Source organism: Neofelis nebulosa, chromosome 17 (genome assembly GCF_028018385.1).
Source record: "Neofelis nebulosa isolate mNeoNeb1 chromosome 17, mNeoNeb1.pri, whole genome shotgun sequence".
Classification (NCBI taxonomy): domain Eukaryota; kingdom Metazoa; phylum Chordata; class Mammalia; order Carnivora; family Felidae; genus Neofelis; species Neofelis nebulosa.
The window spans coordinates 35,151,332-35,174,875 of record NC_080798.1 but is presented as its reverse complement, the minus strand read 5'-3'; the positions used below and the strand labels follow the sequence as shown (position 1 = coordinate 35,174,875).

The window sequence follows — 23,544 nt, the reverse complement described above, 5'->3', positions numbered from 1 at the left end:
CTGAAACAGAGGTCTTGACTCTGATCTCTGAGGGTCCTTGGAGATCTGACACTCTGATTCTGGGAAGGTGATAGAATCAACCCGTGTCCTCTTTTCCTCTGCCTGGCCTCCAGCCTGCTGTCCTGCTGCCTCAGTCTGGCTTCAGTCATAAGTGACAGAGACAGGATAGACTGGTGTAAGCAACTGCCCACTGCAGCTGACCGCCCCTCCCACCTACTTGCCCAGGAGCCCCACAGCCTCCTGTGTCCCACAGCTGATGTGAGCCTACCTCTTGTAGAGCATACCGTTTTCGGGAGGGCACTCCAGACATTGTGACTAGGGGTGTGAGCTAACACTACCTCCTTTAGTCTCTGGGCAGTCATTCCCTTTGCCCCAACCACTGACAGGATAGGAAGAGGGTGGTTGCTTGGGGTGAGAGGTGACACCTGGATGACAGAGCTGAGAGGAACAAGAGGGAGAGGCTGACATAAACCCCCCGTTTTGGAATTAGTACCACCCCACCCCCCACCCCCTCCTGGGGACAGATGTGCTGCACTGGTGGGGTGGGGCAGGGGTGGTGGCATTCTCCCAGGTCCTAGAAGTCATTGCCAGGGTAGGCTGGGCCCTCAAAGATGACTTTCGTAGGAAGCCTGTCATCCCAATAGCTTTGTCACTCTCCCACTGTGTGGCTGGCTGTGGGCTTGGCCCTGCACAGAGGTTGGGGGGTGGGGTGGGGAGGACCCTGCTCTCTGGGGGTGGAGCCTGTGCTCGCAAGCCATGGTGGCAGTGGTGTGGTGTTGTGGTGAAGAACACCACAGTCAGACCTGGCTAGAGTCCCTCTCTGCCACTCAGCAGCAACAAAGCATTGGGCAGGTGGTGGGACTTCTCAAGCCTCATTTTCCTCATCGGTGAAATGGAGCCAGATGCTGCTGTGCTCTGGGTGTAGGGTGAGGGCACAGTGAAATGGCCTGTGTGGAGGGTTTGGCATGTAGTGGCCACTCAGGAAAGCAGAACAATGGGAGGCCAGAGGCTGAAGGGAGCTGGCCTAACTCTTCCATCTGAATGTCGGGGCTCTCCCCACCCCTACACGCCATGCCACTCATAAGACCCTTTTCTTCTGCCGGCTGGTCACAGCCTCATATCATCTCCATGAGATGGGCAGGATGCCCTTTGGGCTGACCCCTGAGATCCCAAAGCCATGCATTTGGTGATGAGAGAGGCCTGGAATTGTGGGGTCTGGCCTGGTGGGGAACAGATAGAGAGGCTGGGACAGCCCTCAGCTCTGAACTTCACAGGCCTCGAGCTCTGGCCACTGAAGCCTGGGGCTCTGGTTCCAACCCACTCTTTGTGGGCCAGGAAGCCAGGCACAATGGCTGGGACTGGTGCCGGCACCCGGTCTGGCCAGGGCAGCAGGAAAGCTCTTCACCATCCGGCAGAGGGGGCGGCCGGCCCTCTGGTGGGCCCTTGACTCCCAAAGGGATTAAAGCTGCTGTGTTCTGTCTCCCCATCCGTGCAGAAGCAGCTCCATAAAGAGCCTAGGCCTCCTCAGACGCCTTTGTGGAAACCTCTGTCTCCAGTCCTCCGTCCTGACTTTCTACCTCCCCACCTCATTCCCTCTTCTGGAGCAGGCCTCAGCCAGGACCATGGGCTGCTCAGGCTTTGGACGTTTGCCCGGGGCCTCCCAGCCTGGGCCAGGCTCGCCTGTGATAAGTTCCACATCCCATCCTCAAACGGGTGCTTTCTTTGTTCCTTGAAGGTCACGGCTCCAGGAAAAGCCTTGGCCGCTATTGATTTTCACGAATCTACCAAGATTCCAGGCCCAGAATGCCCAGTCCTCCTCAGGGCCCTGAAAAGGAGGTCAAGGGAAGGGGTGAGAATAGGGGGTGCCCTTGGGGTCTCCCCCTTCGCTGTGTGTGTGCAGCCCCAAACCTAGGTCTGCATTCCTGCCTCTGTTCATCCACAAGCATTACCAGTGCCGGCAGCTTGCTGGGCACTGAGCGGGTGCTGCAGGGCATGAGACTGAAACTTCAGATGAGGGACTTTTGAGGTTTTCATGTATCAAACGGTAGGGTCAGAAATGTCAGAGCTGCTGATTTTTAGCACAAAATATCATATGTGAGTCCTCCCTGACCCTTGATCCATCCCCATTGCCAGCCCCAGGCCCTGGGTGAGGATGTGTATTGTGTTACTTTGTAATAAACACAACTATTACTTTGTAGTAATTGTTTCATTTAGTCCAGATCTGACTGTTGGTGTTGGGGGGCCCCAGGCCCCATTCCTGAGCCCCGCGTTCACTCGGAGAAAAGGAGCCACCAAGTGCAGTATTTCCTTAGAACCAACTATGGGCCAGAGGCTAGGAGTCAGTCCCCCCCAAAATAGCTACCGTCAGGTCCTCATGGTCTTGGGGAAGACTGGGGGGGGGGGGGGGGGAGAGGGGAGGCCTGGAGGGAGCCCTGCTTGGGAGAAATGGTAGGATTTGGTTAGGAAGAAGTGCAGAAAGCATTTCAGGTAGGATGAAGGCTTTGAACAAAGGGCAGACAAGAGCCTGCTGTGTTCAGAACAGCAAGGAGTCTCGTGGGGGGGGGGGGGGGGGGTTGTGTTGGGGTAATGCCTGAGGCCCAGGGCCAGGGAGGTGGGCTGGGGACTGGCCAAAAGACCTGCAGGTGGGGCCATGGAAGCTGGAAAGCCTCCAGGGCAGAGGCCATAGGGAGGATTTCTAATGTGATTGATTGATTTTTATTTTTTTTTATTTTTATTTTTTAACATTTTTATTTATTTTTGAGACAGAGAGAGACAGAGCATGAACAGGCGAGAGGCAGAGAGAGAGGGAGGCACAGAATCCAAAGCAGGCTCCAGGCTCCGAGCTGTCAGCACAGAGCCCGACGCGGGGCTCAAACTCACGGACCGCGAGATCATGACCTGAGCTAAAGTCGGACGCCCAACCGACTGAGCCGCCCAGGCGCCCCGAATGATTGATTTTTAAATTATTGTTTTCCCAATAGAAATTATTTAAAATTTTTTTTTAATGTTTTATTTATTTTTGAGACAGAGAGAGACAGAACGTGAGCAGGGGAGGGGCAGAGACAGAGCGAGACACAGAATCCGAAGCAGGCTCCAAGCTCTGAGCTGTCAGCACAGAGCCCAATGCGGGGCTCGAACCCACAAACCGTGAGATCATGACCTGAGCCGAAGTCGGATGCTTAACCGACTGAGCCACCCAGGTACCCCTAACGTGATCTATTGATGAGTAAAGAGCCTCCTGAGGCTGAGAGGGCTTTGAGGCCAGGACACAGTGGCCCCAGGTTGGGTAGGAATGGGGCTTTTCCCATCTCTTGGCCTCTGGATGGGGTTAACAAATGTGTTCACCCCCAGGAAGCCCCCTCTGGTTTCTTCCCCATTCTTGGCTTGTATCTCTCTCATCGCAGAAAGGCGGTGGAATGTGGTGGCTGCAGGCTCGAGGGTGAGGGATGCTGGCTTCAATTCCCAGCTCTGCCAATCACCAGCAGTGTGACCTTGGGCCAGTCATTTAACCTCCCTGAGTCCATTTCGTCATTCATAACACGGGTTTAAAATTACCCATCTCATGGTGTCTGCAAAGTGCTTACTTCATACATTATCTTGTGCTTAAAAACTAGAAAGTGCAGGGGTACCTGGCTGGCTCAGTCAGAAGAGTGTTTGGCTCTTGATCTTGGGGTCCTGAGTCTGAGCCCCATGTTGGGCATAGAGATTACTTAAAAAATAAATAAATAAACTTAAAAAAATAGAAAGTGCATAGCGAATCAGGCTCGTTGATGCTCATCTACTCTGTATTTTCTTCATTCTTGGGCACATGTTTTTATGCCTATGGAATCAGATTCAGTGTATACCTGGTGGGCAAGAACCAAATTAAACTGCTGGTGTGGGTTACCATTCACAGTGTCTTGGGCTTGAGGAACGTGGCCTAGGTGTGCCCACATTCTCACCTTCTGCTTTCAGGTTTGAATCAGCTGGGCCTGCCTTCCTCCTACTAGGACTGGAAGCACCTCACAGGCAGGGATGGCATCTGGTCTGTGTCTTTCCCACACCCAGCACTGGGTGAGACAAGGCCTCAAATATCTGCTGGGCCAAATTCCTGGAGGGCCTTGCCCAGTCATTCAGTGTCAAGGAAGCAGGGCCAGGAAAAAACTCCCAGGGACTTGATTCTCACTGGAATACTGAAGCATGCCCTCTGGCTATCCCAAGACCCACACAGGGCAGGACTGTTGTGATGTGAGCTTTGGGCAAATCTATCCATTCTCTGAGCTGTCATGCTGGGGGTGGCACTCAGGGCTGCAGAATGTGGCTCTGACACCTCACGAGGTTCTGCCTGTGGCTTCCCAAGGTTCAAGCCAGGTGGACTGCCCTTTGGGCTTGGAGGAAAGGGTTTCTTCCTGCATGAAATGGCAGGAGGCTGGGTGCCTTCTGAATAGGCCCTCAAGGAGGCAGGGACTCTGTGATCTGCTTACTTCTTCCTGTCTGCTCCTCCCCATGTTCCGGCTCTGTTGTCAGCAGAACCCCACACATAAGGACAGACAGACACCATGGTTCCTTACCTCGGTATAAGGATAGTACCCATCACCTCCACCCCTAAAAGAAATTTAAAAAAGCCTAGTGTCTGTAAGGCAGCCTCTGTCTGCATTATCAGACAACAACACAACTCATCTCCTTGTTTTTTACCTGAGATTGAATAAAAGACTTCCCATTCTGGGAAATAATTTATTCTACAAATCTTGAGTGCAAACTATACATGAATACCGTGTCAAATACTGGGACTTTCTTTGAGTCCTGAGCCCTGGGTTTGGCTGGAGGTGAATGACTTCCTGATCTGGGCCTCAGTTTTCCCATCTGTGATATGGGATAGCGTTGGTTCTGGTCGCTTTGCAGAGTGTTTATAGAGCATGAGGTCTGGAGGAGATAAATGAGCCACATGGCATTGTGTTCGGAATAGTGTAATATAGGCTCCAGAAATAAGAGGCTGGTAGTAGTCTTTAAATTCCTTCCACATGAGACCTGGCCTGCATGCAGTAGGTGCTCAGTAAATATTAGTGGAAGGAGATGGGGAGGGTGTAAGTAACTTAACCTTTGTGGACGCTGACTCTCCAGAAAATCAGATGACAACAAGGAGCCTCTCCATGAGAAAATGTATATGTGGGTGGACACATCATTTTGTTCACAATCTCACAAGGTTCATGGATCCCTGAGGTTCCAGATCCTAGCAGCAGAGTCTTATTCAAACAGTCTTTGAGCTGGGTGGCTATTTACCTGATTGGGATCTGTCCTTGCACACTGCCCACCAAGTGGGATGTGGATGGGGTATCTAGAAGGTCTGGGAGCTCAACATTTATCTTGGCTCTCTAACCATGCCAGAGACACTCTTCCTTAACCCCTTTGAATTTGGTTATCCTGGCCCTGGCCCAGGACTGCCTATGGCTGGCCCCAGGACATTGTGCTTTCCTCTCTGTAGTTTGGACAGATGAGGGCTAGTCCTGAAGCTCTGTGGATAGAGCAGACAATGATTGCTCTACACCCAGAGGCTGCCTCTAGGCCACCAGAGCCTGCCAGGCCCAGAGAAGCCCCCCCAGAGTATATTGGTATGGTGGAAGCTTTTGAGAGAGGTGTCTAACAATCCCTTTTGACCCGGGCCCAAGTTCAGCATCTGAAGTGGAGGGAGCCTGGTTGTGAGGCTGCAAGGAGGGGATGGGGCATAGGGAAAACCCATTTTGCAGGCAGGCTATCTCTACACCTCACCCCTGGCTGAGCCCTGGGGCTTAGACTCTGACTCTCTACCTGGGGTCATGAGACAGCTTTCTCCAGCCTCCCACCACTCCTCAGGAGTTGGCAGGAGACAGGTAAAGGTAGGACATCATCATCCTGAGGTACTGACCCTTCTCCCAGTCCATACAACACACACACACACACACACACACACACACACACACACACGTGCCTGATTCCTTCCTGGGGGAGCATTAGGTTTATTTCCAGTCCGGCTGAACTCTTAGGGAGATGGGTGGTGCCACCATACCCGCTCTGTCCTGCTGGAGAACCGGAGATGGCACAGCCCAGCAGCCTGAGGACTGGCTTCCTTTTCACAGATTAATGCCAGGGGGTCAGGTAGTTGACACGACTGTGGAGAGAAACAGGGGTGAGGCAGGGGCCTCCAGGGTGTCCTGGAAAGTCAGGCTGTCCTTCTCTAGGCTTTTCCCCCAAACCCGCCACCCTGTCCTCGAGGCTCTGAAAACACACCTTCCATCCTGCCTTTCTATGGCTCAAGAGCCTTCAATGGCTCCCTGTTTCCTTTTATTTATATATTTTCAGTGACTCTGCTTGACTTTCAAGCCCCCCCTCCCCCGCTTTCACTTTGCCTCATCTTTTGTTTCCCATTGATTACGAATAATGTACTGCTTTGCTCATTTTTCAAACATTTAGTGCACCTGCTCTAGCAGGCACTATGTAGCAGTAAGAAATCAGAAAGCATTCCCTTGTGTGTGCACAGGGTGGGTGAGAGAAGGCAAGCTCTCCAATGATAAGTATAATGCCATAGTCTGCATGCTGTCAGATATGCATGCACATGTGGTGAGCGACCCAAGGGGGTTTAAGCTAGAGGGGAGAGGCAGGGGATCAGCAAAGACTTCAAGAAGGATGGAACATCTAGGCTGCGCTTTCAAGGGTGGGGAGGAATTTTCCAGGCAGAGAGGGAAGGATTATCTAGCCCCAGCAACAGCAGCAGCAAAGGTGTGGAGTGCCTGGTTGTGCTGGTCCTTTGGATGATACCCAGGAGTCTGGTACTGCTGCCGTGGAGGGAAGGGGGCTGGGTAGGTGGGAGATGACCAAATGATGAAGATGCCTGAATACCTTGCACACTCCTGCTGGGAACACGAGCCTCAGCCCTTACCACCTATCCACATCCTGGAAGGCAAACTCTCAGTTCTTTCCATCATGTGTCTTACGTGCCTGTTTAGTCTTCCAGCCGCTTTCCTCCCTGGTAAGCCCTCCTCCTTTTGGCCTAGTCTGAGCCAAATCTAGTGAGATGGGCACCCTGCTCCCCCCCATCTCCCAGCAGGCCATCCTTTTGCCTGGCGAGGATCTCTTAGGAGGGAGGCAACTCAGTCCCCCAATATCACCCAGGAGGTACCAATCCCTTGGTGCGAGGCCCCGTGGGTGCAGTGGGGTCTGAGAATCCCCAGAGTCCAGAGGCGGCCGAGGCACAGCCCCGACGAGGGGCGAGTGGCTAGGTGCGAGCAGGGGCGGGGTCACTCCCCTACCTGTAGATTGAGCCGAAGCGTCGGTAAGCATTCCTGCGAAAAACGGAGGAGGAAGGTAAGCCCGAGGTGGGGAAGGGCGACCCTATCCAGGAACCTCACTCCCATCTCCAGAAGCGCCATCCCACCAGAAGGATTACTAAAGTCCACCCTCGTCCCACCTAAGGCCTCCACTCCGAAAGGGTGGGGTTGCCAGGGGGGACTGGGCGACAGGGTGTTCCGTTTGATAGGAATTAAACACCCATTCATTTTGAAACTGCACTTTTTTGGAGGTGTATTGGAGCCCAGCAGTTCTTCCCAGGTCTCACAGTTTCAAGAGTCACTAACTGTACTCTAAAGAAGATGGCCATGTACTCTGAGGCCCATCCTCCTTCCCTGAGGTATGGGGTCCCGGGGCCTGTGCCGTCACTTACAGGGTGTCGAAAGGCAGGGGCTTCTGTCCGTAGCGGTCCAGGCTGGGGTTCTGGTTGAGACAGTACTGGCGCAGGGCCAGAGGAATGGGGGGCCTGTGAATCTAGGGGGACACTGACCCCCGCCCCCGCCCCGCACATTGCTCTCTGCCGGAGATCTTAGCCCTGGGGACTGGGAAACCCTGCCTGGGCGTACTTTCCCCTCCCCGACCCCCGTGTTAGCCTCTCCTTCCCCACCCCCTGGTCCCCAGGGACAGGTCAGCGCGCAGCCCTCCTTACCCGCCAGTTCTGGGTCACCTCGGGCTTCAAGTACCGCACCGCGTAGCCACTGAAACTCTCCACTGCGGAGAGACCGCCCATCTGCAGCCCCAAGCCCGCCGCGGACAAACTCCGCCCCCGCTCTTACCTGAGCCCGCCCCTAGATCAAACCACCCCCACACACTTGTTATTTGAGCCAGTCCCACCTCCCCTGCCCCGCCAGAACAAGCCCCGCCTCCAAACCCTGCTCCAAGGGCCCCAGACCCAGCCCTGCGCCCAGCCTCCGCCCCAATGGCGTCCTCTGGCCTGGACCTGGCCCCTGCCTCCTCCACAAGACGAACCCCACCTCCCTGTCCCTCAGCCCATTTCGGTCCCGCTCACTCTCTGTGCCCAGCTGCTCCTCAGCTTCCCCGCTGTCCTTGCCACAGCCCACCTGATGCCGCCGCCCGCCCCCCAGCCGCAATTGGCTTCCCGGGTCTCTCCCGCCTTATGGCATCCTCCGCGCCCAGTAGACTGACCCCTCTTGTTCAGGCAGGGCAACTTGAACTCGCCAGCCGAGGACACGAAGCGGGACCAGTCCTCAACGGCGCGAGTGAAACAAGGCCAGTCCACCCGGTTGATGCCCGGCGCGATGGGTACCAGCTTTCCCTCATGGCACCTGTTTTGGAGTCTCCGGCCGGTTTCGGTGATGTCCTGCCGGGCGATGGGAGTCAGGGCCGCGTGGTAGGTGCCGAAGCCTGGGGGGCGACCCAGACCGCCCCATAGACAGGAGCTGACAACTTGGCCCATCTGACCCATGGGCCTGATGGAGGGCCTTGAAGCCCCTAAAGGAGATGGGAAGGGGGAAGGGCCACAAGCAGGCAGCTGGAGAACCAGAGGTACTTGGGGCTGGGCACAGGCAGGGCCTTCACACCGTCTCCCCTGAGCAAACCCAGGGCCAGAAGAAAAGGACACTCACCAAGCACTGCAGGGGTTTATTGGGGACACCGAAAAGTGTGAAGTAGGCGTTGTCAAAGTCATCTGAAGAAGAAAAAGGAGGGAAGAGGTAGGTGTCTCCTCTACTTTGGACCCGAGTCCTACTTCTGGGAATTTATCCCACATTACAGGTACACAACTGGGAAATGATAGGAGTAAAAGATCTACCCATTTCAACATTGTTCATAAGAGAAAATCGCCGGGAATAGATCAAGTGTCTCATTCAAGGACTTGTTAAATACACTCATACATCCTCGCTATGCAGCTACTTAAAATAGGAAATTCTCGATACAAGACCTCCAAGGTGCAGAAGAGTATATGCTGTATGCTACCTTTTGCTTTAAAGCATAAAACTGAGGAGATTGGAGGCAGAGAAGAATATACATTCAGGTCATCACCTTAACCATGTCATCAAACTTGGCATCACGAATAGCAGGATAACAACATTATGTGCCTCCTGCTGAAGCACTATGGCAAGCATGCAAGATTCTGGCCAGCAATGTTTTACCTGGTTAATCAAGCCTCCCCATCCAGCTTCTCGTTTACAGAAAACAGTCAAGGTAAACAACACCCTAAGGAAACAATCACTCGCATTCACAATGTAGGACTGTCTATCATGTAACTATTTTGAACTCTAAAAAGTCGATATGAGGGAAAAATGGAAAGTGGGCAGACTATTTCAGACTGAAACTAAAGATATGTAACACCCAGTTGCAATGCACAATCCTAGATTGCAGTCTGGTTCCAGAAGGGATTTTATTTTATTTTATTTTATTTTATTTTATTTTATTTTATTTTATTTATTTTATTTTATAGTTTTTTGTTTTTTTTTGTTTTGTTTTGTTTTTTTGAGAGAGAAAGAACACGTGGGGAAGGGCAGAGAGAGGGAGAAAGAGAATCCCAAGCAGGTTCCAGGCTGCAAGCACAGAGCTAGATGGGGCTCAAAGTCACGAAATTGTGAGATCATGACTTGAGCAGAAACGAAGAGTTGGACGCTCAACCAACACCCAGCTGCCCCCAAAAGGATTTTAAAGCTATGAGATATCTTTAGGGGTCATTTGGGACATTTAAATATAAGACCACATATTGTGTGTTAGGGAATTATTGTTAACTTTCCTAGATGTGATAATGGTATTGTGTCACAGAGGAGGCTGTTAGCAGTAGGAGCTGCTTGTTGAAGAGTGTGGGAGAGTGTGAGTGTGTGTGTGTGTTAGAAAGAGAAGAATCAAATATGGTAATACAGTGCCCGAAGCAGGTGGAAGGCAACCGGTGTTCATAGTATTATCCTTCCAACTTTTCTCTATGTTTGAATACACTCATAGTAAAAAGTTGGGGAGCAGAAGTATATATATTTGTATTTGCATTAATAAACAGTGGAAGGATACATTAGGAACTAGATGGACACCTGTAAATCAGCAGAGGTGGAGAGTGGAGGCAGCGAGGTGTTAAAATGTACATTATTATAGCATTTTGAATTTTGATTACTTTTATTAAAAGCATATACTTGCCATAAAATACATATCTAAATCAAGAGCGTTCCCTAAAAATGTAAATTGCTGGTTTCCAAGAGCCTTCCCACACAGCAGTTAGTGGGAGCCCCATGGCTGATCCCTCATAGAGGGACAGGTGGGGGGGCCCCACTTCACCTTTCATCCTTCCCTCCTCCCCACCTCCCCACCCACCTCTGGCATGTCCCATCTTGGCCCCTGCAGGGGTCTGCACGGGACCTCTGGAGGTCTCCATGCAGTCTCTAACCCTCACCCCACCTGTCACCTCAGCTGCAACCTGGGCCTCATTCCAGACTTCCTGCTCTTGCTCGGCACCCACTCTGTTACCAAATCCTGTTACTTTATCTCCTAAATACCTTCCCAAACCCTCTCCTGTGGCCAAGACACTGTCACTCCTTCCTGAAGACTGTGTTCCCTCCCGATGTCTTAACACCCACCCCCCTTATCCACCTCTGGTCCCTCTGGGCCATCCTCCACCCCCTCCCCACCCCCAGAATGCTCAGACCTCTTTTCTGCTTCAGGTCTTCAGAGGTTCCTCTTTCTCTCCCAAGTCCAGATCCCTGAGCTTAGCAACAGGGCCCTTTCTGAGCTGTGCCCTTCTCCCCTCCCCAGCTCCTACTGTGATCACCAACCTTACCCTTTGGCCCAACCAACCCCCACCCCCCCAAGTTCACCCAACACCTCTGCAGCTTTTCTTTTCCAGGCCCCTGTACATGCTGTTCCCTCTAGCTAGGACACCTTTGCTTCCCTGCTGCCGCAGCTCAGTGTCAGGCACCAAGCAAGTGCTTAATAAATGTGTGGAAATGAATGTGTATTCCTGCATTCATTCATTCATTCATTCATTCATTCATTCACTCACTCACAGGCACCCCCACCTCCACACCTAAGCCACTCAATGGATGAAGACTTACTCCTTGGGCCTATGCTGCCTTTTCACCCCAAAGACGCTCAGGTCCTCCTCCCATTCACGGTAAGCGTGAGGAGGCTATTCCTCTTTTTCATCTGGAGAGCAGGTTGGGCAGAAGCTGTCATTATTGCTTTTATTATCACTCCTACTACTGCAACAACTGACTTCTGCACAGCTCTCTCTCTCTCTGAATAACAACCGCCACATTATTGTTGCGCACGTACTATGTGCCGGGCACTACGTGAAGTGCTTCTCTTGGCTTGTTTTAATCTCACGATAACCTTGCGGGGCAGGCGCTGTTATCATCCCCATTTTCCTGATAGGGAAGCAGAGGCTCAGACCTAAGCAGAGCTGGGACTAGCCCTTTTAACGCTTTCATGTGCCACCGACGGCCTTGCCCTCTACCAGGGCTCTCCTTGAAACCCTCCACCCACTCCTTTCCCAAAGGCCCAGAGAGGCCGCGGACGCCAGCGGCAGCCAGGTGGCCTGACCTTTGCGGCAGTAGGTGGTGGACCGGCAGTGCTCGTCCGAAAGACAGGCCCTGACAGAGTCCATGTCCATGCGGCGCAGGCTGGGCAGGGCCGGGTGGTAGAGCTGCCGCTTCACGCCCGCCAGCTGGTTGCGCGTCCGTGCCACCGGCAGCAAGATGGCTGGGGACGCGTACACGTGGGTGGAGCCGTCCTCCCAGGGCACCAGGTCGACGATGCGGGCCATGGCTGGGGAGCAGAGACACCCCGACCAAACACCCTCCTGTGGGGTAGCGCGACCTTGGCCAGTGCGGATTTGTCTACTCGCCCAACGGTTATGGACGATGTACCCTCGGCTAGGAGCTCCCCATGTGGTGTCAGGGACACCCGGACTCACGCACGCATGCGCAAACACACGACGTGCTCAGGGCTCTGGCAGGTGAGCACAGGGTGTGTGTGGTTGGGAACGGTCTAAAAGAGGAGGCATAAGAGTCTTCTATTCTTAAATAATGATCAGGAAGAAGCAGCAGCAAGTGGGTTCAGAATTTAGCTCAATCTGCCTCTGGGTAGCTAATTATGGACTTCTGGCCTTAGCTAAAGTGCCTGGCATTTACTCAAAATTCTACAGGGAGACATAGGAAAGTTTTAAATAAGGGGAGAGGCATAAACTACAAGAGATATGAACTACAAAAGCATTGCTGGTTACTCAGTGCCTCCCTTTAAAGAGCGGCTATTCCCACAGCCTTTCGGTCATTTAAACGTTAGGAGAATTTGTTGAGCTGGCTTGCTTTCTTCCTGACCCAGTTACAGGTGCGAGAGGGAGGTGGGCGGTAAGTGGGTAGGAGGAACGAGGACCTTGGACCATGGAGGAGCAGGGAGAGGGCAAGGTGACTGGCCTGAGGAAGCTGTCTCAGGGGGTAGGCCTGCATGGGGAGGATGGGGAATGGGGCGGGGAGAAGTGGGGGGGGAAGGGACACACTGCTCCTCACCCACCAACAGTGGCTACCTTGTCTGCAGGGCACAGGCCCCAGATGCACAGGCCTACGAGGGTTTTCTGCTCTTCTGACTACTCAGTGGGGAGAAGAGGCAGGAAGATGGGCTGGCCTCAGAGCCTTATACAGTAGGAGCACAAAAGAACATTCTGCAGAGACAATGCCCACTGCAGCCTGATTGTGAGGACGCCTGCTCCTCGGCAACCCTGGCAACTGTAGGCTCTGAGGAGAGGAGCCAGCTAGCAAGGGTGCTGTGAACTGGCCCCCGCTTTCAGCTTTCCTGAAGGTTGCTGTCTCCCAAGCCTTAGCACAAGCCAGGCATGTTGAGAAATGTCCGAAAGGAAGTGGGCTCCCTGGAGGCAGCCATACGAAGGCTAGCCAGGGCAGGCTGTGTGATCCTGGACTAGTCGCTGTCTCTCTCTAGGTTTCAAGGCTCTGTGTTAGGCAAGACCCTAGGTCCTGCCATGCAGGGCGACTGTGGGCTCTCCTGGAAACCTGAGGGCACTGCCCTGCCTGCCTGCCAGCCCTTGGGTCTCCAAGGGTGGCGATTAGCAGTGGCCAGTATCCAGGGTCAGCATAAAGGGATCAGGGAGAGTGGTGGCCTCAGCAGGATAGGGATTAGCAGGTGATATTCTAGCCCTGGCCCACTGGAGTCCTGCAGCCTCCCTCCCTCCTTCCCAGGAAACAGAGGTCATGAGTGCCTAAGCCCAGCACTTGAAAGCCCCGGGGCCTGCCCACCATCCTGGTCACAACCATTGGTGATGGACCCCACATGTGAGGATACCCTGGGGAGAGTCTGACTTGTTTGCCTGTGTCGGCACATGCCCCACATACACCTGTCCAGGTGCTGAGAGTGACAGGTCCAGAGACCCCTCCTGTGAGGTTCACGCAGGATTTGGCTCCCTACCTGCTCCACCTCCAGGGCTCCATACAGCCCCAGACAGCATCCCCCAAGCCCTACTCCTCAGAGAAGACTTTCCCAGAGTTGAGTCTACTCACCACCCCACCCCCAGTTTATTTTTCTTTTAACGTTATAAAATATAAAAAAATACAGAGAATGCATAAATATAGAATGTAACCAATAATTTATAAAGCGAGAGCTCGTGTACTATTATTCAGGTCAAGACAAGAGGTACTACTTTGCAAAACTGATTAGCAGTTTCTTAAAACATGAAACATAAAATTACCATATAACAGCAATTTTACCCCTAGGAATCTTCCCAAGAGAACTGAAAATATATAGGTCCAGGCAAAAACTTACATGCAAATGTTCACAGCAGCATTATTTCAAACAGCTAGTAAGTGCAACAACCCAAGAGTCCATTGACTAGTGAGTAAATAAATTCCACCATGGAATACTCAAGAATTAAAAATTATTATTGTTTATTAAAAAATTTTTATTGTTTATTTATTTTTGAGAGAGAGCGAGAGATACAGAGCACGAGCAGGGAAGGGGCAGAGAGAGGGAGACACAGAATCTGAAGCAAGCTCCAGGCTCTGAGCTATCAGCACAGACACCGACACGGGTCTTGAACCTGTGAACCATGAGATCATGGCCTACACCAAAGTCAGACGCTTAACCGACTCAGGGACCCCCAAATTAAAAAAAAATTTAGGTTTATTTACTTATTTTGAGAGAGACAGAGACAGTGTGAGTGGGGGAGGGGCAGAGAGAGAGAACCCCAAGCAGGCTGCATGCCACCAGCACAAAGCCCAATGCAGGGCTTGAACTCCTGAAACCATAAGATCATGACCTGAGCCTAAACCAAGACAGATGCTTAACCAACTGAGCTACTCAGGCACCCCGGAATACTCAAGAATTAAAAAGAAATGAGGTATTGATATATGCTCCCATGTGGAAGATCCTGAAAGACATTTTGCTAAATGAAAGAAATCAGACAAAAAACCAGTCTGCTTGTTGTATGATCCATTTATATAAAATGTCCAAAAAAGACCAATTTTAGGGGACAGACAGCTGATTAGTGGCTGTGAGGAGCTGTGGCTGAGTATGGGGAGTGATTCCCATGAAGCATGAAGGGTCTCATTGGGACAACAACGGCAATGTTCTAGAGCTGGATGGTGCAAGTTGCAAAGCTCAGTCAATTTACTAAAAATCATTGAGCTGTACAGTTAAAATGGGAAAATTTTATGGCTTATAAATTATACCTCAGTAAAGTTGTTTTAAAAAATTGATGCCGGCTAAAGAAAGCAAGAAATGATGCCAGCCCCTAGAAGCTTCCACCTGCTCCTCCCCAGTTCCAACCCCCTGCAAGAGGTAACCGCTCTCTGGCTGCATAACGTCACCACATGACTGCTGCTTTTCTTTTTCCTCTTACTACCTACGTGTGCAGCCATAGACAAGACAGGCTCATTTTGCCCCTTTTGAACTTTATATATACGGACATTGGGGTCTTTTGAGCCTGGCTTCTTTTCCTCCATACATATGTGCACATGAGGGTCATCCAAACTGGTGTGTGGCCAAAGTTTGCTCATGTTCCTCGCCCTAGAACCCCTTACTCTTCCCCCAGTCACATCTGGCTTTGCCCACTCCCCAGGGGCTCCGCTGCCTCCAGGTTGCTCAGCCCAGGGAGGAGGGCACAGACCAAGCCTCACTCATGCAGGGTCCCATGCCATTACTCCTCCCCCAGTGCCTCACTCCCCTTGGCTTGCAGCATGCTCGCTTTCTGCTCTTCCATGTGCCAGAGGGCTCCAGGGGCCATCTTTGTCCCCTTCTCTTCTTTAGTTGCATTGAATTTCCCAGGGGTTCTGAATCTGTGGAATTGTCTGAATCTGTTCTGAATTGTGGCTTTACGCACCATGTGCAAGCTGAGCTCATGAGTCCAACATTTCTTTTCTTTTTTTAATTTTTAAAGTTGATTTATTTATTTTGAGAGAGACAGAGACAGCATGAGCAGGGGAGGGTCAGAGAGAGAGGGAGAGAGAGAATCCCAAGCAGGCTCTGCACTGTCAGTGCTGAGCCTGACGTGGGGCTCCGACTCACTGACTGTGAGATCGTGATCTGAGCAGAAACCGAGAGTCAGATGTTTAACTGACTGAGCCACCCAGGTGCCCCTAACATTTCTATCTCCCCAAACTCCAGACACACACGCACAGTCCTCGCCAGCTACTGCACATTTCCACTTGGACGTCTCTCAGACATCTTACCAAAGTAAAGTTCATGATTTCCCCTCCCCTCCAAACTCTTCCTCCCACCTCCCAGCTCCAGGCTTCCTCTTTTGGGTAAATGGCACCACCTGCCACCCAGTTGCCCGAGCTGCACCCTCAACACCTCCCTTTTCCTCTCCCTCCCCTTTCTCTCTGCCTCTGCCACCCACCAGCTCAAGCCGTGTCACCTCTGCGTGGGCCTCCGTCCAGCTAGAGGCGAGGGTGAATATCACCGATCTCACCAGCCATTGCTTGGAGGCCGGGCAGAGTTGAAGAACTTGCTGTCCCCAGCCAGGGCCTGGCCAGAGGTGCTGTGGGAGGAGCCCTTATCCCCTGCAGCCTGGCATATTTATGGAGGACACACAGGGGCCACCTTGAGCTCTGTTATTGCTGTTGGCCCTCGCTGGCAGAAAGAACATCCTCCCATGCCAGCCACCTTGGGGAGTTGCATAACAGGGGCCATGCACGAGGCTCTGGGGAGGAGTGATCGCATGGGACTGTGTGTGAGTGAGGCTTGGTCTGTGGCTCCCTCCCTGGGCTGAGCAACCTGGAGGCAGCAGAGCCCCTGGGGAGTGGGCAAAGCCAGATGTGACTGGGGGAAGAGTAAGGGGTTCTAGGGCGAGGAAAATGAGCAAACTTCGGCCATACACCAGTGTGGGTGACCCTCATGTGCATATATATGGAGGGAAAGAAGCCAGGGGTCATCCGGTCATAGAATGATTTGTTGCTCTGCAGGCTCCTGACCAGTGCACATGCTCACCGCACATCAGCTGGGCAGGTGGTGCCTGGCCCCTGTTCAAAATCATCATGGGCTTTCCTGGTCCATCCACTAAAACCCAAAGTCCTTACCATGGCTTACGGGCCCTACGTGATCTGTCCTGGCCGACCTCATCTCCCACCGCTCTTCATTATACCCACTAACCCTCCGACCCCTCCCTGTTCCTTGGGTGCATCCAGGCTCATTCCAGCCTCAGGACTTTATCCTTGCAGTGTCTTCTGTCTGGAACACGGTCCATTCAGCTCTTGATTTTCATGACTTGGCCCAAATCTCCCCCTCTGGATGGAGGCCTGCCTGCCCTCCTCCCACTGACACACTCGTGTCTCTGCCCTGCTTGTGCACACTGCTGGGCACACAGGAGGAGCTCAGGAGATGGTGTGGGTGACCTAGTCCCCATCCCTTGCTGGCTACCCCTCTCCTCTACTCTCACCCAGTTCTTGTCATCTCGCTGAGCCCTTCTGCACTGGGCTGCCGTCCCTGTCTCCCTGAAGATCTCTGTCTCCCTGCTAGGGCCGGACCTCAGTTCGCGGGGCTAGCTCACACACAGTCAGCCATCCCTCAGTCCTTGGGTTCTTCCTAAAGGCCCAGCTCTGGGACCACGGCCGACTGGACAGAGCCCAAGACAGGGGCTACTGAGGTCCTGCCAAGCTGCAGAAGACTCTGGGCCAGAGAGACTCTGCCTGAGTCCTGGATCTGGAGCTGGAGGGCTGGGGTGTGCCTCCTGCCACTGCTGACTGACAGTTGACAAGCCTCTGCCACCTAGAGTCTCCCAGGATCACATGGGGACATCAAGCTGTTATTCTCCCACCGGCCACCCTGTGGCTTGGTCAAGGTATGTGGCAAACTGGGCCCCTGGAACCTGGGGAGGTCCCCTGGTGACTCATGGTGTCCCAAGCAGGTCCACGTGGGGCTCCTTCCCTGGGACCTAGATCCCTGCTGGCCCCTGGAGGGTTGCTGCTGGCTGCCTGGGCCTGGAGCTCCTGTCTTCCACCACCACCTCCCCACCCCTGTTCGGCCCCTGCTAATCCTTTGCACACGGCACCACTGCTGCCTCTTAATCCCCCCTGTGTCTGAGAGACCGGCCGCAAGTGTCAGGGACAAGGCAATTCCTGGCTGGTGGTTGGCATCCGAGCAGGTAACTCGGGATGAAGTGGTGGCTGGGTGTGGACCCCCCATGTTCTCCTTCTAGCAAGGCATCTAGACTTGGAGAATAGGGCAAGGCAGGAAAACTGGGCTTCCCTCTCTGCCTGTGGGACTCAAACCTTAGTGAATCTTCAGAGGCAGCTTATGACATGCAGATTCCAGGTCCCGCAGAGGGTTTAGAGGGGCATAGGAACCTGTATTTTCCCTAGCTTTCCAGAAGATTCTGAAAAGCTGGTGATCCCAGCATCATAGTTACCCTGGGCTCTGAAGTCACCCTTCCCACCTTAGCCTCCCTTATCAATGTGGAATCAGCAGGGCCATGCAAATATTTCCATCCTGGAGGAAATGACTGGGTCTGAGGGAAGAAGAAAAATTGGGAGTGGGGAAAGCTTCCCTAATCATTTCCAGGAGGTTCAGAAACAAACTGGGAAAAGGTTTGCAGGACTGGCCTGCAGAAGCGAACCCTGGGCAAATGTCAATAGCACCGGAGGTGGATGTGAGACACCTGGAGTCCAGCGGACCTGAATGTAACTTGGCTTGGCTGCTTACCGGCCGGGTCACTTTGGGCAAGTCTACTCCTCTCTCTGTGCCTCTGTTTCCTGAGCTACAAAGTGGTAACAATTATTTGCCTGAGGCTGGTGGCAGGCAGGGAGAACGAGGAGGAATGTGATCAAGGGTGGAAGACACGTAGCTCAGTCTTGCCTCATGGGGCTGGCTGGGGCTGGCTGGGGTCGGGGGAATCCTCCATCCTAAACACATGGCCTTGGGCTCTACCAACCCTGGGAATCACTGTGTCTGTGTCCCCACCCAACAAGGAAATGGAAGGCCGGAGAGGTTCACGTCTGGCTCAGGTTCACCTTTTTGGAGGCAGAGTCAGGGATCTGATTTCCCACCCCGAGCTCTGCCCCTGTAGCACAGCCTCTCCCAGGACAGCTGGTGCTGAGGCAGAAGTCGGGGCTGTGAGCAGAGGGCAGGAGGCACAGCCAAGGGGCTGTGGGGGACGGGCACTGGGGCATGGATCCTGGGCCCTGTGCCTGTCCTTTTCAGCCTGGGGCCAGTGTCCTTGGCAGAGGAGGGACAGAGAAGCACTCTATCATGTTGGGCATCTCCCCAGAAGGGCCCTTTCAAGGGTGGGAGTTTGCACCTACTGCCCTTTGTGGTGCCACTGGGCCAGGCCATCCTGCGGGATTTAGTCATAAGAGTGGAGGCCTCCCATTCCCAGAAGATAAATGTTGCCAGAAACTGTACCCATAGAAGGTAGGGCTGAAATATCATAGTAAATCTTGAAAAAGGGATTTAATTGCCATTTTATCTTAAAATTATTTAAATCATGAAAACAGGTTAATTTTTATGTTAAAGCATTTTCCGTTCATATGCTATTCACAATGTAGTTTTTTTTTTTTTTTTTAACGTTTATTTATTTTTGAGACAGAGAGAGACAGAGCATGAACGGGGGAGGGTCAGAGAGAGGGAGACACAGAATCTGAAACAGGCTCCAGGCTCTGAGCTGTCAGCACAGAGCCCGACGCAGGGCTTGAACTCACGGACCGCGAGATCATGACCTGAGCCGAAGTCGGCAGCTTAATCGACTGAGCCACCCAGGCGCCCCACACAATGTAGTTTTAAAAATCCATGTTGGGATCATGCTGAATGTGATATTCTACAATTACTGTTCTTGCTTGACACCAAATAATAGTCATAGACATTTGTTAAGTGCTCAGTGTGTGCCTGCCATGTTCTCACCAGTTTATTTTATCCTCACAATGATCTCCACAAGATAGGTACTGTAACATCCCCATTTTATAGACAAGCAAACTGAGGCACAGAGAGTTTAACTGATTTGGTCATTCCTGGAGTCCAGAGTATGTACATCTTTCCATATTAGTTCAAACTGATCCACCTTTTTTTATGGCTCCATGGTATTCCATATCAGACGTATTGTAATTTATTTAATATGCGTTTCTCTTACAGGTGAACATTTAGGAACTTTCTAATAACCAGATCCCTACAGGTAAATATTTGGGTGTTTTTCATCTTTTGCTATAACACTGTTGTGACCACGCTCTTTATACACATGTTTTTGGCCTTAGTATCTCTATCAGGTGAATACCTGGAGGAATAATTTGCAAAAATGTTTTTATTTTTTTTTATTTTTTTATTTAAAAAAAATTTTTTTTTCAACACTTTTTATTTATTTTTGGGACAGAGAGAGACAGAGCATGAACGGGGAAGGGGCAGAGAGAGAGGGAGACACACAGAATCGGAAACAGGCTCCAGGCTCCGAGCCATCAGCCCAGAGCCTGACGCGGGGCTCGAACTCACAGACCGCGAGATCGTGACCTGGCTGAAGTCGGACGCTTAACCGACTGCGCCACCCAGGCGCCCCAACAAAAATGTTTTTAAAGATGAATGAGAGAAAAGGGAAATGTGTGACCCACCTAAGTGGCGCCCAAATGGTGGGAGCAGCAGCGGACACCCTGGGGAGGCCTAAGGACTCTGTCTCCTACAGGCATCAGGATGTGGAGCTGGGTCCAGAGGGTGCTGCCTCAGCCCCCAGGGACCCCCCAGAAGACAAAGATGGAGGAGGAGGAGGAGGAGGGGGCAGAACCAGAACCGGAGGCGGAGCTGGAACCAGAGCCGGCGCCTAAAACAGCCCCGAAGGAGGCCGAGCTAGGGGACGAATCCCTGGTAAGAGGCTGCAGCCATGCTGGCCTTATGGCTCCGGAATTCCCAGCTTGGGTCAGCTGCCCCCACCCCGGGGACCTTCTACGAGGGGACTCGAGCACGTCCAAACTTGCCAGTTCTGCATCCCATCCGTTCAGGAGCCTGATGACAACTAGTTCAGAAGCTCAGTTAAAAAGATTTGATTTAGCATCTAATGGATGCCAGGCCTGTGCACTGTGCTAGGAGCGTAATGGTGAATAAGACATTGCCCCTGGGGGTCAGCAGACAAGTACCAGCCAGGTCATTCTACCAGGAGACAGAGGTGATGAGAGAATTTGGGGAGCTCCAACACTGGATTCAGCTCTCCCCTCCCAGGAGGGCCAAATGAGTATATCAGACAGAAGTATGCGAGCTCAGAGGAGGGAGAGAATCATCTTAACTTTGGAGAGTGGAAGCTGGTGGGGTTTGCTCCTAGACACAGAGGGTGAGCCCACTTGTGACTGGAAATGGTGAGGCGGGGCATGCCTCGTAGAGGAAGGGCTTGTCCTGGGCAGCATGGGGTATATACAGGAAACAGTGACCACCCAGGTAGAGAGTTTGTGTGCATATGTGTTTGCACGTGCACACATGTATGTACACATATGTGCATGCCCTGTGTCCTTAGTGGTATGTCTGTGCATACATATGTATTAGCAAATTGTGTGCACACAAACACAAGCACGTATTTACATGTATTTGTATGCACACGTGTATGTCACATGCCTTAGTGTGTCTGTAGGGTGTGTGGGGCATGCTATAAGTGTCTGAGTGTGTACATGTATATGTTTCTGAGTTTGTGAATGTACGTTTGTGTTTCTGTGCATGCATGTGTGTATGAACATATTTGTATGTAACTGCATGTTTGTATACATACATATTTTATACATCTGTACATGCAGGCTCATGTGTGAGTGTTCAGATGCAGACCTTTGTACGTGTAGGCATACATGCATATGTGTGGTCACACATGTTTATTCATCTATGTGTGTATTTGATTGTGTGTTGATGTACATTTGAAATGATGTGTTTGTGAATATGTGTTTGTATGTCAGTGCATGTGTATGCGTGTAGATGCCCCTGCTTATGGAACTGAGCTTATATATACGTGCATGTATGTATACACAAGTATCTGTGTGTGTGTATATATGCAAATGTATGGGAGTGTTCATATGCATGTGTTTGTGTGTCTGTACACTTGCAGGCATTTGCATGTGTGCATGTCTGCATGCACGCACGTGTATATATGAATATTTTGCATGTGCCTCTATGCACATGCATGTGTATTGGGGCATGTATACATATGCAAACGTATATGCACATGTGCTTTGTGTCTTCCATATACACGTGCATGTATGAACAGATCCACTTATCTGTGCATGTGTATGCACACACCGCTGTGTTACTGCACGTGTACCTATTTGTGCTCATGCATGTATGCATCTAACTGCACATATATGGACATTTATGTGAGCTCATACATTTACATGTATAATGAGTGTGTGTGTGTGTGTGTGCATGTTTGTACACGCACATATGTGCACGCAGCACTAGGAGCTGCAGCTACAGAGGCAGATGAGAGGCAGATGGCAAATGCTGAACTGCTACCCAGCTGCTCCAGGGGAGTGGCAGGTTTGGCTCCCCCAGGAGAGGGATAGCTGGTGGGGGGGTCCTCTCCCCTCCCTCTCCCCTCCCTCTCCCCTTCAGTTTGCCTCAAGGCTTCATAAGTGTCTCCAGTGTTCCTCTCTGTTCTCAGACCACTGGAGTGGGCAGCTTCCTGGGGGAGGTGATAGGCTTGGGGCTACCTTGGTAGGGGGGCACCTTGGATGTGGGACCCGTGGTGTTGTGAGGGAGGAAGTGTCCCAAGTAGAGGGTGAAGCTGCTGGGATTTACAGGGACGAATGTGAGAATAGAGCTGTTTGGTCCTGTGGGGTGAGGGGGTCCTCAGTGGGTGGGTTGAGGGCTGCCCCTACCTGAACCGGGCTGGTCTCCCTGAGGGCTTACGTGGTCCTGTTTGAACCTTCCAGCCACCGGAGGAGCCATTTGAGGGGGAGGAAGTGGCTGCAGCTGAGCCAGGCCCTCAGGGTAAGTGCTGGAAGCCCAGGCTGGCAGCATCAGCAGCAGGGAGGAGTATGTTCTCTCTCAGGGCTTTGCAGAGTTCATAGGCCGACAGGCCCATTTCACAGATGAAGAAACTGAGGCTGAGAGAAGTTGAGGATCGGGCTCCTGGGAACTTTTTAGCTGAGCTGAGCTGGAACCCTGGCCTTCTGACTCCCTTGGGGTTCTCCTCTTTCCCCTACCTCTGACTTGACCTCCCTCACAGGGTAGACCTCCCTAGGTACTCTGAAGCTCCAGATCTAAGTATGGGGAATTCTTTTCCAGAAACCCAGGAGGCTGCCCCTACTCCACCCACATCCCTCCAAGCCCAGGTTGCTGTGGTTCCCGAAGTGAACAGGTACCACACCACCCTTCCCTCTCCTCGGGGCCAGCCCCCACCCCCCCAAAAAAACAGGGAGCCACTTGGGGGTGGGGACCAGCACTGTCTCAGGTCTCCACTCATTCGCTGGCAACTGCCCAGAACATCTTGGGAACTGGCTGAAGGGATCCTCAGGCAGAAGCAAGGATCTCCTGGGCCAAATGGGCAATGTGACCAAGAGAAACAGAAAATAGGGGCTGGAGCATTCTCAGTGCTTGGGAGAAATGCAGATCCAGTGTGGCCAGGGCTTCTGATTTTCCCAATGAAGCCAGAAATCCAGACTTTCATGTAAAATCTCCAAGTTGGCTCATTTTAGACCATCAATGCTTATCCAAGTGAGCATATCTTTTGGGGGGTGGGGGGAGCCGCTAGCCTCAGGCAGTGAGTCTGTGACCCTCATATTTAGGCTGCCCAGTCTCAGCCACAAGGAAAACGCCCCACAGGAAATCCTCAACCCTTCGGGCTCTTTTGGAGCACATGACGTATGCCTAGTGTAGGACGGGACC

At 52.2% G+C, this 23,544-nt stretch overlaps 2 protein-coding genes across 10 annotated transcripts in view; one reads left to right on the top strand and one right to left on the bottom strand.

Moving 5' to 3' along the window:
- Positions 1-5,943: 5,943 nt before the first annotated feature.
- On the bottom strand, positions 5,944-12,920 carry SPMIP8 (sperm microtubule inner protein 8). Of its 4 annotated transcripts, none has more exons than XM_058707800.1 (8): positions 12,791-12,919; positions 11,809-12,033; positions 8,886-8,947; positions 8,446-8,620; positions 7,949-8,010; positions 7,673-7,722; positions 7,263-7,295; positions 5,944-6,124 (listed from the first exon to the last, which is right to left on the bottom strand). In XM_058707800.1, the coding sequence occupies exons 2-8, from the start codon at positions 12,029-12,031 to the stop codon at positions 6,094-6,096; spliced, it is 636 nt and encodes a 211-aa protein (XP_058563783.1). In that variant the 5' UTR covers positions 12,032-12,033; positions 12,791-12,919; the 3' UTR covers positions 5,944-6,093. The 4 variants fall into 4 exon arrangements, with proteins under 4 accessions (XP_058563783.1, XP_058563782.1, XP_058563781.1 ...); XM_058707799.1 differs by having other exon boundaries at positions 7,673-7,737; positions 12,791-12,914; XM_058707798.1 differs by lacking the exon at positions 7,673-7,722 and having other exon boundaries at positions 11,809-12,067; positions 12,791-12,920.
- Positions 9,171-23,544, top strand: part of CNGB1 (cyclic nucleotide gated channel subunit beta 1) — a 77,150-nt gene continuing 62,776 nt past the window's right edge. For 3 of the 6 annotated variants that reach the window (XM_058707790.1, XM_058707789.1, XM_058707785.1), the window contains exons 1-4: positions 17,745-17,854; positions 20,372-20,550; positions 22,590-22,647; positions 22,945-23,017. In XM_058707790.1, the coding sequence (XP_058563773.1) occupies positions 20,380-20,550; positions 22,590-22,647; positions 22,945-23,017 (302 nt within the window). In that variant the 5' untranslated portion in view covers positions 17,745-17,854; positions 20,372-20,379. Of the gene's footprint in view, positions 9,463-11,275; positions 11,381-16,606; positions 17,552-17,744; positions 17,855-19,833; positions 19,874-20,371; positions 20,551-22,589; positions 22,648-22,944; positions 23,018-23,544 lie in introns of those variants that run through there. The other 3 variants (XM_058707786.1, XM_058707787.1, XM_058707788.1) reach the window with 3 other exon arrangements.

Coding starts and splice junctions, on each gene's coding strand:
- SPMIP8 (XM_058707798.1), bottom strand. CDS start 12,031: ATGGCCCGCATCGTCGACCTGGTGCCCTGGGAGGACGGCTCCACCCAC. Junction 8,948..11,808: donor CACCACCTACTGCCGCAAAG/GTCAGGCCACCT, acceptor TTTCTTCTTCAG/ATGACTTTGACAACGCCTAC. Junction 8,011..8,445: donor GCCCTGCCTGAACAAGAGGG/GTCAGTCTACTG, acceptor GTCTCTCCGCAG/TGGAGAGTTTCAGTGGCTAC.